Source organism: Lissotriton vulgaris, chromosome 2_1, assembly GCF_964263255.1.
Source record: "Lissotriton vulgaris chromosome 2_1, aLisVul1.2, whole genome shotgun sequence".
NCBI classification, from domain to species: Eukaryota; Metazoa; Chordata; class Amphibia; order Caudata; family Salamandridae; genus Lissotriton; species Lissotriton vulgaris.
Genome location: NC_141687.1, coordinates 1057509699 through 1057523164, shown reverse-complemented (window position 1 = coordinate 1057523164; position 13466 = coordinate 1057509699). Strand labels below are relative to the sequence as shown.

The following is a 13466-nucleotide window of genomic DNA, read 5'->3' as shown; positions in this document are numbered from 1 at the left end:
TGCTCTGTCCGCATTGCTTCTTTGTGGACTCGGACCCGCCGTAGCGCCTTGCCTGAAAGTTTGCTGCCTGGATTGCCTGCACAGGCGAGGGGAGAAAGTCATCAGCCTCAGGTGTGTGCGCTGCAGGGACTCGCTTGTCCAGGAGTCCCTGCGTGACCCGAGTCAACTGGTCTGCGCACCCTGAGAGCCCCGCCCCCAGGTTGTCACATATTCTACATAACTGACCTAACGTACCGCTGCGCGGGACGCCGGGCTAAGCCCGGGCAAAGGGCGGGCCGTCTACGGCCGTCATCAGCAGGAAGAGGCAGGGGCAGGGCCCGACCCCCTGTTCCTTCAGAGACGCTCCTACAAGTAAGACTCCGTTGTCGTCCCTGTGTTGTTTGTTAACTGCATTATATACAGATGATGTCCAAAAAGAAACCTGCTGCTCTGCCCGCAAACACCATGGATAACTATGTTGTGCAAACAGTAAAGAAAATAAACGAACAAAGGAGGGAATCACTTGGGCTAAGCCAGTCACCAGATCTGCGCAGGTTAAGCCCTACTTTACCTCTGTCGACTGACGATAGCCCTTTCGTGTTGGTGGAAACCAGGGTTTCATCAAATGCATCACCTATTATTGAGTCTGGTAGCCAGCCATTGATCACGTTACCATCCCCTGTTATTCTGGATGTAGACTTTGACAATGTTATAGATTCAGACCCAGAAACTGTAATTGGTCCTGTGGAGGACGATTTACCACCGATTGAGCACACACCCCGGCCTGTGCGCACCTGTGTGAAGAATCAGCGGAAACAGGGCGGTCCAAGGCCAAGAGTGAAAAGGAAAAGAACATTATCCCCAGGCTCCTCGAGAGCTCCCCAAAAGGCTGTAGGGGAAGGGACTTTAAGAAACAGAGGGGATGACGAAATGTTTAGTAAACTGCTTGAGGTTTTAGAGGGTAAACTTAATGAAATTGTAAAACCTCTGATCTCTAAAATTGATAAATTGCAGGCTGAAGTAAAAAGACTTGGAGGTGTGCAAACAAAGTTGACGGAGGAAATAGGCAGTCTTAATATCTTATTAACAACAAGAAATACTACCGAAGGGGTTAACCAAGTTGGAGAAGGGACATCTGGTGTGCTGACTAATCAAGTCCATATGCCGGCCCCAAAAGATAATCAACACGTAACAGCAGAAGGGCGCCCGTTGATAGTAAATTTACCACAAGCACAAGTTCACGGTATAGACCCACTGCAGTTTATTGAGGAAGCCTCACCTGTTGTGCTGGTGTTCGCTAATGTTCCCCTTTTAGACGCCGGCACTACCGAGTCATCTAGCTCTCTGACTAGTAAGGCCCTCCATTGGCTCTCAGGTAATATGAGGTTAGCACCTGGAGGGATACAGCAACTGGCACACGATATTAAAGCAGTTAAACGCGTTCCCTGGATTGGGAATCGCCCCAAAAGATTTAAAGGGGATTGTGTGGCGGTGACCTTTGCACCCCCTGGAGTACTCCCAAATGTCCTAACGCATATTCTTCCGCCTCAGCGTAGAAGAGGTACGGTGGTTCCCCTAACATTAAAATCCTTTTATGGGGAACAGCAAAATGTAACCCTACCAAAAACGCCAGCATTAGGATGGGACAACAACTTGAATATGCATAACCGTTGGGCTTCTCCCCTAGTACCAAGCCTGCTATTACAAAACAGGTTTGATGACCTGTCTGGTCTTAATAACTGCGATTGACAAGAGGTCAGACACGAGATTGCCGAAGCATCCGCAGGAGTAGACCTAAATCAGTCCCCAAATACTATAGGTAGTACACTGCTTAAGTCTGTGGGTACACCTTGCAATATCTTAGAGGGGGCATCAACATCTTGCCATATTGCTAGTTGGAACATAGCAGGACTAGCTTCTAAATTTGAAGTATTAGGGTGGCTAGAACTAATCAGAACATTTGATATCTTATGTCTACAAGAGACCTGGTGTCTAAACTTTAAGGGCCTTGATGGTTTTGTAGCATATGAGCTACCAGCAGTGGCAACTACCTCAGGGAGGGCCAAAGGTGGTTTGCTAATTCTGATTTCTGCGAAAATGCGAATTAGGGTGAAGGAGCATATCACCGTGGGCAATAATTCCCAACTGCTGTGGTTAGCTGATGAGGCAGACAAAAACATTCTACTGATTAATATGTATAATAATGTTTTTGATGCTAGCAGACACATGGTTATTTTAGAATTAGACATCGCAATCAAACAATTGATGAAAGCTTCTAATACAGTTTTTGAGTTTATATATGTTGGAGATTTTAATATTTCTATTTGCCCTCTCTCTAATCAAAAGTTGTGTGGCACTTTGAACCGTGTTGGAGAGCCAGCTACACATTTCCCACACAATACATATGGAGAAACTTTGAACTCCTTCCTACTCACCTATGATATGGAGGTTCTAGAGATTGAGCAGGATGGGAAGGGTGATAGCTTGCCAACTTTTGTAGGGAGGGGGGCGAACACTGTAATTGATTTTATTTGTAGGTCTTCCGAACTAGCTCATTTTAGTTCTGATGTCAAGGTTGTAGACTATATGGTTAGTGATCATAACTGTCTTGTTATTGAAACTAGGTTTTGGAAAGTTTGCATAATTCCAGATAGTAGCCCTATCACAAACATTGATGTACATAGGCCGAACGGATTTAGAATAAGGTGGGCTGGGGATAAAGCTGAAGTAACTTCTAATTGCATTATCTCATGCTGCTCAAATGACATTACATCAATCATTGATGAGAAGTCAAATATGGAGGCCTGTATTATTCACTTTACTAAAATCAATGTTTTTATTAGTGGTAAGTTTACTAGGGCTGCTGGAAATATTAACAATAAAGCCAGGGGATGGTTCAATAATGCATGTACTGTGGCCCTGAAGACCTTAAAAAAGGCATTATCCACCAAACCTAGAGACAAAACGGTTGTAGCCAAGCTCAGATCTGACTATAATTTAGCTCTTAAGCAAAGGAAAGCTGAACTACGAGAGGAAGCTTGGGAGAGATTTGATCTAGCGGCTGTTTCGAAAAATTGTACTCTTTTTTTGGACAGTAGTAAACAGCCCTTTTTTAAAAGATGATAAATTCCCCGTGTTAACCTCAAACGTAGGTAAGGAATCATGGGTACAGCATTTCTCCGGCATTTTTAATTCCAATATGGTAATGTTGCCGACAAGTTGCTCTTGGCCAGTACTTAGCCTAGATATCACCTTACAGGAGGTTCTAAGTAGTATCAGGGCTAGTAAGGGCGGAAAGGCCCAGGGACCCGACGGTGTTCCAGTTGATGTGTATAAATCCGCACCTGAGACTTGGGGGCCAGTACTAGTCAAAGTTTTTAATGCTGCTGTTCGCTATACTATCCCGTGTACCTGGTCTGAATCAATAATAGTCCCCATTCACAAGAAAGGGGACCGAGGAAACGTTAAAAACTACCGGCCAATTTCATTGCTGGATTCGTCCGTCAAGATTATGAGCCGTGTACTCCTCGTCCGATTAGAAGAATGGGCAGAGTCTAATCAGATAATGACAGAGTGCCAATATGGGTTCAGGAAAGGAAGAGGTTGCATTGAACAATGTTTAAACCTGGAACTCCTGATAGGGAAATACACCCGAGCAAAAAATGGTTCACTCTACCTCTGTTTCGCTGATCTGAGCAGCGCATTTGACCTGGTTGATCATGCCATACTATGGACTACCTTGCTAGAAATGGGAGCACCTAGGGAAATTATATATTTTCTGGCCCGTTTGTACGAGAGGCTTAGCTCGAGTGTTCGGTACGGGCCTTCGGGCGAATGTACAGACAAATTCAGGGTCAGGAGAGGTATCAGACAAGGGTGTGTTTTGGCACCCCTGCTTTTCACTCTGTTTATTAATGAAGTAGACTCGATCCTTAAGAAAGCACCAGCGGACGCCCCTAGAGTAAACACAAGTACCATCCCCGTGTTACTCTATGCGGACGACGCTGTGTTGCTTTCTAGGACTCCTCGGGGTCTACAGCTTTTGATGGACAACTTTGTGGCCTTTATTGAAAAAAGAAAGTTGGTCATTAACAAGAGCAAGACATATGTGATGGAGTGTGGAGCTAGAAATGTTAAAAACTAAAAAACCCTATAGGTTTCTTATTGATGGTCAAGTGGTGCAGTGTGTGGAAAATTTCTGCTACCTGGGGGTTACCTTTTCCAAAAATGGTCGCTGGGATGTCGAGCATAAGGTGGTGCGCGACAAAATGATCAGGAGCGCCAATGGAATATTTGCTTTTGCAAGCAAATTAGGTAGTAGAAGGCCCAAAGAAATGCTTAAGATCTTTGAAGCTAGGTGTCTTTCGGCTGCTCTCTATGGAGCAGGGGTATGGGGGGTATCCAGGGTAGAACCTTTACAGGTAGAAGAGAATAAATTTCTGAAAAAATTGTGTCTCCCGACATCCACTGCTAATAATTTGGTCCACAAAGAACTAGGACTAAATCATCTAAATGACCTATTACTGTTGAGACCTCTGACACTATGGCGTTCGGTCTGGATGAAAGACGAAACCTCATTTAATAGGGCTATCATTGAGGATTGTTTACGTCTAGACTATTTTCTCAAAATCCCATGGATTAAATACACAATTGAATCCTTCTCTAATGTGTTTGGGTTAAACGTTACATTAGATCGGATCTGCTTCGGATCTTTCTAAAGACAGTCTGAAATCAATCTTTTTAAATCACTGTGTTGAAAGACGAGCCACGGATGATCTCAAACTTTCCACCTGTATACGTTACAACCAATTGAACGAATTTGTGGGCCTACACCCTTACCTCTTCCAGGTAACTAAAGGGCAACATCGGTTTGTTCTTACCAGGATGAGGATGGGTACGGTCCACCTATTGGTTGCATTCCCTGAGATTAAGATGCGCCCTACAGGTCCATGTCGGTGCGACAACATTTCAGAACAAAGCACAGAGCACTTTCTACTTATATGTAACCTGTATAGTGAATATCGTAAATTCTTTTTAAAACCTTTATTTATTAAATTTGGAGCAAGAACCATCAAAGCGGCAATGAAATTACTTTTTAATTTGCATCACCCTGACATCTGTTTTTATACGGCTAGTTATTTACTCAAGGCAATTAGTTCTAGGAAAAGCATGAATTTTTAAAATAATTTCTAAAATAATTTATTCATTGGAAACTTTTTAAAGTGTGTTATTTGAATCGTTATATGTATCATACTGTATTTTTTTTTGCGGATTGCGATTGTAAAGTGTATTTTCTTTTAACATGTATTATATGTATGTACTTTTATGGACATGATTTACATGTCTCCGAATAAAGTTTTGACTGACTGACTCTGGGACGGTGATTCTTCAGGTGCGACCACCACTTCGAGAGGTAAGTTGGGATCTTGGAGAAGAGGTAGGTACACCAAAGGCAGGCACAGGGGGCTGCAGTGAGCTGGGTGCAGGGGTGTCTTTTGGTGTCGTGAATCTTACCCTCGGATGGTCGCGGTTGGTGGGGTCCCTGGTTCTGAGGCTTCAGGCATCGTCTGGTCCGTCGAGGAGAGTCTTTGGCCACTGGACTTCGGGTCCCAGTCGCCGGGGGGATGTCCTTGTGGTCTTGAATCACTCTGGCACGGGCCGGGCTCGGCGGGTGCAGAGTGGGAAGGTCTTGAGGTTCCAGGCTGGCACCAGGGGGTGGTTGTTGAAGCAGTGCCTCTGCTTATGGGAGTCCCAGTCTTTAAGAGGGTCAAGGCAGGCAGGTCCTCCGGTTGTCCCAAGGTTGCTGTCCGCAGGAGTCTCCGGGATTAAGCAGGAGTAGGTTTCAGGATTGACAGGCCGGTAGGGCTGGGGCCAAGTCAGTTGGTGTCGTCCTGTTAGCAGCTGCATGGCGGGTCGTCTTCTTGATCTTCTTTCCTTATCGGGATCTGAGGAAGGAAGGCTCAGGGTGCCCCTAAATACTAAAATTAGGGGCGTTACAAGTAGGGCAAGTGCAGGGACCAATAGGTCCCTGTCCTGGGGTGGGTACACCCCCTAGCCTGCTCCTCTCCTGTGGGAGGGGGCAGGAGCATAGATGTGATTGGGCAGGGCTTCCCATCTTCAAGATGGCCGAAGGCCGGGGTCGTGCTTCACCTCGCCTCTCCCACCTGAGAGGTGGGGTTGGCACAGGGTGGCACACCCCCCTTCCTGATGTAGGGTTTCCAGCCAGTCTTCCCGCCAGTCTTCCCGCCAGAGTGGGGGTTGGAAGTGGTGGGGGCCAGTTGCTGAGTTGAGCAAATTGTCTGGAGAAGCTCAAAGAGGCGGCATGCCTTTGAAGCTTCCCACTGCACATCCCGGGAGAGGTGACCCAGCACCTCCCTTAGGATGTGCATTGTTGCAGGCCCAGGAGAGCGGGGGCTCTCCACCCAGGGGTCCAGCAACATGTCTGCTGTGTGGCAGCCTCTGCAGCCACTCAGACCAGACGTGGATTGTAGGTTAGGTTTTCAGGGGGCATCTCCAAGATGCCCTCTGGTGTATTTTACATTAAATCCCACACTGGCATCAGTGCAGGTTTAATGTACTGAGAAGTTTGGTACCAAGCTTGTCAGTCTTCAGTGTAGCCATTATGGTGCTGTGGAGTTCACAATGACAACCTCCCAGCACCATATACACTTAATGGCATCACTGCACTTACAGTGCCCAGGAATGGCTGCAGGTACTGTGGGGGCACAGGGCTCATGCACCTGTGCCCACACCACTGGCATAGGGCACCCAGCTAGAGGGGTGACTGAAGTATGCCAGGGCAGTGGGTTCTGTAGGCATGGCACACAGGCATGTGTGCCATGTCTACTCTGTTTAGTTGTGTACTTAGACACTCAGCCTGCAAAGGCAGTGTGTGGGTGTCAAGGTACAGGGCCCCTAAGGGTGGCACAATAAGTGCTGCAGCCCTTAGGGGTCTTCTCTGGTCACCAGGCCCTGGGTACCATTTACTAGGGGGTGATAAGTGGCCAGAGATGCCAATTGGGTTTTAGGTTCAATACAGTTTTAGGGAAGGAACACAGGCTCTGGGTACCTGGTTGGCAGGAGCCCAGGGCACACTCAGTGAAGGCACATCAGCAGTTCAGCAAAAAATTGGGGGCATACCAATGCAAGAAAGATGGCACTTTCTCACAGGAATCTATAACTAACATGTTTCTTTCAGAGACAAGGTAACTGGGCAATTGTTCCACAACTAGCAAGACCTTTAACACCCCTTTAGGAACCTAGTAAATGGTACTCCTTGCACCTATGGCATGGGTACCGAAGAGGGTCCCTAAGGGTGGCAACTGTATTGTGCCACCCTAAAGGACCAACCACCAAACTCATGCAGGTACCGTAAAATTACACAAAGTGAAAACACAACACGGAACACACCGTGTGCGCCATGTCCTCAGACACTGCATGCAATATACACAAGTCACCCATAAGCAGGCCTCAATGTCCTATGGCAGGGTGCATTATATTACACATGAGGACATATAGGCCGGAGTAGATCTTCCCTGTGCGATCCACTTCAATTACTAGATAGTGCAAGTGAACAGGGAAGACATCTTAAGCAAAGGGACTGGGCACCTGTCATTACGAGTACCCCATCTACATGATGGCTTCACTGAAAAATATGGAATTTGGAATAAAATACCTCGTATTAATAAATCCATACTGATGCAAGGAGTGGATTTATGAAGACATGCACCCAGGATGGCTAATAATTAGCATATCAAGGCAGGAGGCTTCAAAGGCCTCCAATATGAGACTCTTGCTTCCTCCATTTGGCACCAGGACAGCAGGAAAATTAGCTAGTCAGGAGCCATGTTCACCATCAGGCTAGTTACATCACTAAGATGGGCTACATGAAGTGAACACGAAAAGTAGAATTTTTGGCGAAATTAGATACACTAAGTCAGGGTCAGGGTTATGCCAACTCCCCACAAGGATTTGTCATATAGGGGGTGTAGGCACCCCAAAGGTAAGTATCTCATTGGCTACTACCTTACATGCCCCTAATTAAACATTTGGTGGAATCCAACACCTGGAACTCAGATTCAAAGGACACAAGAAGAGGTAGAAGAAGAGAGAATGGAGGACAAGCTGCAGACGTTTTGGTGCCAAACCCTGCCAGCTTGCAGATGTCCCGACAATAGTGACTAACTGTCTTGTCCTGCCGCTGTACATCTGCCAACACCACCAGTGGACTGGCAGCACTTTGCAATTGCCAGCAATTTCCCTTGAAGTAGTGGAGCTACTCCCCTGCAGCTTGCAGGCACCAAACAGCACAGTCCAGTCCACTGTTCTGCCGCTCCCAAGTCTCACCGACACAGCAGCTGCCCAGGAAGAGACCACAGTGCTCCAGAAGGTAAGATCCATCTCCCCACCAAGGGAGAAGATGCCAGGGCCAACCAGACCGCCCAACACCAATACCTGGTGTACAGGACCTCTTGCAGCAACCAAAGCCTGTTTGAGTCAAGTCCGGACTCAAATAACTGCAAGACTGAGCAGCTGTCCAGGGAGGTCGGCACCACAGGAGACCCACTTTGAGAGTGGCCCAGCTTTCCTGCTTTTGTCCCCTCAACCAGTGAGGGTCCCAATCTAACCTAGTGAGCATTGGAGGATTTAACAGCTAGGGTGTATACTCATTAGAAATAATAGGACTTCAAAAAGAAAAAAATGCTGTATGGGTCAGAGCACTGGATAGCGTGGCCCAGTGTGGAGTTCAATATTACCAGCAGGTGAGACCGTCCCCTCCCCCTAAAAAAAACAAACCTGGAATCACCACCCATAATGGCGTCACTTTGCAACATGGTAAGAATTGGCAAGAAGCATAATATGCATTGAGAAGCAACAGCCTAAACAGTCGTTTCCCTGCACATTCGGTTTCTTACCTGGACTAAAGATAGTCTTTCCTCTTTTTTCCTGTGAAAAACTCTTCTCATAAAACATTTAAATGAGAGTCAGTGTGTATTAATCCGCTAAAAATATCAGAATTGAAGTTGCATTACAATGGTGTAAGGGTGAGACAGGTTAGTGAATGTAAATGTAAATGTACAGGAATTTATATAGCGCAAATCACCGAGCGGTTTCTAAGCGCTTGCTTAGGGAACCCGTCCTGGTATTCCCCTGTGAGATAACCCCGGCAGGGTATACGCAAGGTGAAAGCCAGGCATCCCGCCGCGAGGGGCCGTTGTGGAGATTAAGCAAGCTATTGCCCAGAGTCGCAGAGTGTGAACCCGTGAATCGAGTAGGCACCGGAGCGAGAATTGTCGAGTCCATAGACATTTTAGGACTCAAGACCCCGCCGAGCCAGGAATTGAACCCTGGCCCCGGGCTGACCTCTGCTTCCAGGTCTGCCTCCTCTAACCAGTGAGCCACACTTCTCCACTCCAATGATCAACTATTGCTGTAGAAGTGCGTAAATAATAATGTGAAATGCTCTTAACTTCTATCTTTATAATAAATATTTACCTTCCAGGTCTTCAAGTTCCTTTGGTTTTGCCCAACGGGATTCTTTTGTCTGAGAGTTGTAATAGTACGATTTCCCAGAATCAGACTTGAATTCTTTCCAAGGACATTTTGATAGCAATTGCTAAAATTAAAGAAAAAGCAACAATAATTCAAAGTAGCCACATTCTTAAAATGAAATCATTTTTGCTCATAAATCAACACAAACATTAAGAAAACAGATCCAAAATGGGTAAAATATCTAGTGCTACCCCAGGACCCTGGGTACCCTACAGTCCGCCAAGAGATATAGAAACTTTGAAAGTGCTTCACGTTTGCACCATCTAACAATACAAGCACTGGTGCACCCCCGCCTTTTCTTGCACCGATGACAACTCTTAACAAGTCCTCCAGACAGAAGGTATGTTGAGAGAATGCTGAAAATATGAAGTGTCTGGATATAGGAACAACAATCTCAATAAAGAGAACTTTATCCCACTTCTATGCCAGCCCACTCCTTCTCTGTCTCTCACACTTTTAAGTTCCACATCAGAAAGAGTGGAAATAGACGGAGGATAATAAAAAAAAAAGCGTCAGGAAGTCCATTACATTAAGCAAATACATTCCGTAGGACTTCTTTAGATGAAGAGTGCATCAATCCAAGAATCACGAAGATCCTCGCATTTTTCAATTGTATACAACCCACAAAGCCACAATACAGATATATTAAGTGTGCATATTCATAAAATACTACAAACCCACCACACCTATGGGGAGACTACTGTTGCAAAGAGTAGCGACACTGGGAAAAGGCAATAACCACCCTTGGTATGGTGGCTTTCAAGGATACTTTGTAAGCAAACCCATGAGTCACAAAGTTGGTTAAAAGGAAAGTAATTAGGAGTTCTATTAACACCTTGGCTGCTAATGGTTTTCCCGCTGTATGCTGAAAAATTGAAAATGCCTGAGTTCATAACGAGCTAAGCTCGTCATAAGCACAGCTCCAGTGTGCCTCATGACAAGCTGAGCTCATCATGAGCATGGAAGGGGTTAAAGTACAGTAGGATGGCATACTGATTAACGCAATCACTGCTTCGCACTAGAGCAAGTGGCAGACCAGTCCTTTGTGGTCTGGGGAATTGTAGATCCAGGTTACATTTTAGCAGCTCATGTCATGCCCATCGTGGCAAACCAACTCGCCCTGCAGCTGTGCATCCTCAAAAAAGCCTCAGAGGGCCTTCAGCACTCAGCCAAGCCATCAGCATCTTCCTTGAATGAAGGCACCACTTCCCTGCAACCTGCAGGTACTAACAGCAACATCCAGATCACCGTTCTGCTGACCGCCAGGTCCACCGAGGCAGCAGTCGGACCAGGAGGCGGTTACCTTGCTCCTGGAGGTCAGATCCATCTCCCCACCAAGTCTAAAGATGCCAGGAACTGCACTGCACCCGGGATACCGTACCCCTAGCAGCAGCCCAACGTTGTTTACGTTCCAACCTGGACTTTAATGCCGCAAAGACCTACCAGACGATGAGCGACATCAGCAAAGCAGAGGCCAGCACTGAGAGTGGCCCAGCTGTTCTGTTGTGTCCCCTTCTGCAGGTCTGATCGAGAATCATAAGTGCCTATGACACGGGAACAGCCCACTAAAATCCTCTGCACCCGAGCTCCTAAGCCCAGGTCCATGAAAACCAACTGTTCCCCCTTGCTCCCAGGAACCTCATGAATTGAGCCCCCATTGGGAGCGCTTAAAATTGTCCCCGAATCCTCCCCCCCTTCTTTACCTACAGTGTAGTGCGTAAGGCTACCAACACGTTCAGCACCTCTGCACCCAGACACTCCTTGGCAGGTAAACCCAAACTGCTGATGGATCTTGGGACCTTGGCCCCCTTGCACCTTAAGTCCTGAAGTCCTGAAGGGGACCGCAGAAAAAGAGTGCAAGTGCCCACTTGAAGCCACGCCCCCCTTGACTATAAAAACGCTGCTCCACAGCGCAACGAGAGATCAGCTGACCCAGTCCTGAGGCGGAGCCGGGAGCTGGAGGTACGATTCGAAAATCACTTGAAAATCACTTGCTCTTTTTAACCTGTGTGGTGTCACCTGGATAAACTGTGTTTTTAAAATATTGAACTACTAGAATACCCCCTGAAACGCGCAGCGGTGCAAACGCTGTAGCGCTACTCATCATAACAAAGCGGCCGCCATTAGAGCAGGCGCGCTCGCCGGACACGCCCACTTGAAGCCACGCCCCCCTTGCTCTACAAATGTGCATCTACAGGAAGCGCAGCGGACGAGCGCAGCGGGAGCGCCGTTTGCGCGCCGAAGGCGCGCCTAAGGCAAGCCCGTCTGCGCCCGTCCGCGACCTGCCGGGACCCAGGGCCATACCCCCTGGCCTCTCCCCTTCCCAGAGCAGAACCTACAGCTCAGCAGCCCTACACAAAATAGGCAGGAACTCTACTCCCCATTGCCCTTGCATATTTGCCCCCACTGACCTACCCGGCTCATGTCAGGGTTGCAAACACCCCTTCCACAAAACCCCGTCGGCCAAGGCACAAGCATTTCATATGCTTGCACTAAACTGCCGTTCGCTACCGAAACACCATACAGAGATAGCCATGTTGCTCGAGGAGAAAAAACCTGACGCCATCTTCCTGACAGAAACATGGCTCACTCCCCACTCCGACCCAGACGTGGTGCGAGCACTACCCACAGGCTATCACATTCTCAGAGTGGACAGACCAGTCGGCAGAGGCGGAGGTCTGGCGATAATTCTGAAAAATCAGTACCAATGCCACCTCTCGGCAGACAACATCCCTGACTGCGAAAGTGCAGCCTTTTGCCTAGAGGTCGATGCAAACAATTCCTTCTCAGGTACCCTGATTTATCGCCCCCCAGAACCTGTAAAACTGTTCCACAGGTCCCTGCCAGAAATCATTGCACAAAGAATTCTTACGTCAGCCAACCACACGATTGTAGGAGACCTCAATCTTCATTTTAATTCCTCTGCTGATCACATCGCGCAGAACTTACTACAAGATTTGGAGGCCCTCCAACTCACCCAGCTGGTGACGGCTCCGACTCATGAAAAAGGCAACCTGTTAGACCCTATTTTTAGCAATTGCCTGGACCTAACTGTAGACCTACCCTCTCCCCTCCCGTGGTCAGACCACTTTCTGATCCCATTCTCATGGGCCTTTCATAAAAATCCCCAAGCACCCCCCCAAGTGACCATCAGAAGAAACTGGTCGAAACTCCCGCTGGAATCCTGGGTGTCCCTACTAGACGCCACCCGCCACGTACCCTGCACGGATCCTAATATGGGAAATGACATCTACAGAGACTGGATCACCTGCTCACTAGACTCCAATCTACCGATGCGCAAATCCTCCTCTAAGAGACTTCACAAATCTGCCCCTTGGTTTTCTGACTCTCTAAAACAACTAAAACGCACCTGCAGACAAAAAGAGAGAGCCTGGCGCCTAGACTTCCTCCCAGAAAAGAAAACCTCTTACAAAGAAGCCATTAAAATATATAAAGAAGGGATTAGAGCAGCCCAGGCCACCTATTTCTCTGCCAAAATAATAGAAGCGAAGTCAAAACCCAAGGAAATCTTCCAAATCATAAAACAATGCTCTAGCGCATCCACAGCCCCCCCTCCAAGCAAATCCCAGGAGCAATGCAATGAGCTTGCAGATTTCTTTTACAACAAAGTGTTAAAAATCTACTCCACCTTCTCTTCGGTAGACACCCCTCCGGAAATATGCAACTCACCTCTCCCCAGAACACCTCCCCGTCCAGGCCAACCGCTGCTCGAGCACTTCCTCCCTTTCGATCTCGACACCCTAACCAAAGTGGCCCGTACGGTCAAATCAGGTTCCCCCCGTGACCCCGCCCCTCCAGACGTCCTGATGCAGGCAAGCAATTCCACATTGCCTGTAATCTTGGACCTCTTGAACTCATCCATCTCTGCATGCTCGGTCCCTACAGCTTGGAAGCAGGCCATGGTACGGGCACTG

At 47.5% G+C, this 13466-nt stretch overlaps 1 protein-coding gene across 4 annotated transcripts in view; it reads right to left on the bottom strand.

Annotated features, from left to right (window-relative positions):
• The window catches only part of PRPF40A (pre-mRNA processing factor 40A), a 963502-nt gene that overhangs the window by 835848 nt on the left and 114188 nt on the right, over positions 1-13466 (bottom strand). For all 4 annotated transcript variants that reach the window (XM_086956681.1, XM_086956683.1, XM_086956684.1 and 1 more), the window contains exon 9: positions 9475-9595. In XM_086956681.1, coding sequence (XP_086812807.1) covers positions 9475-9595 — 121 coding nt within the window. The remainder of the gene's footprint in view (positions 1-9474; positions 9596-13466) is intronic.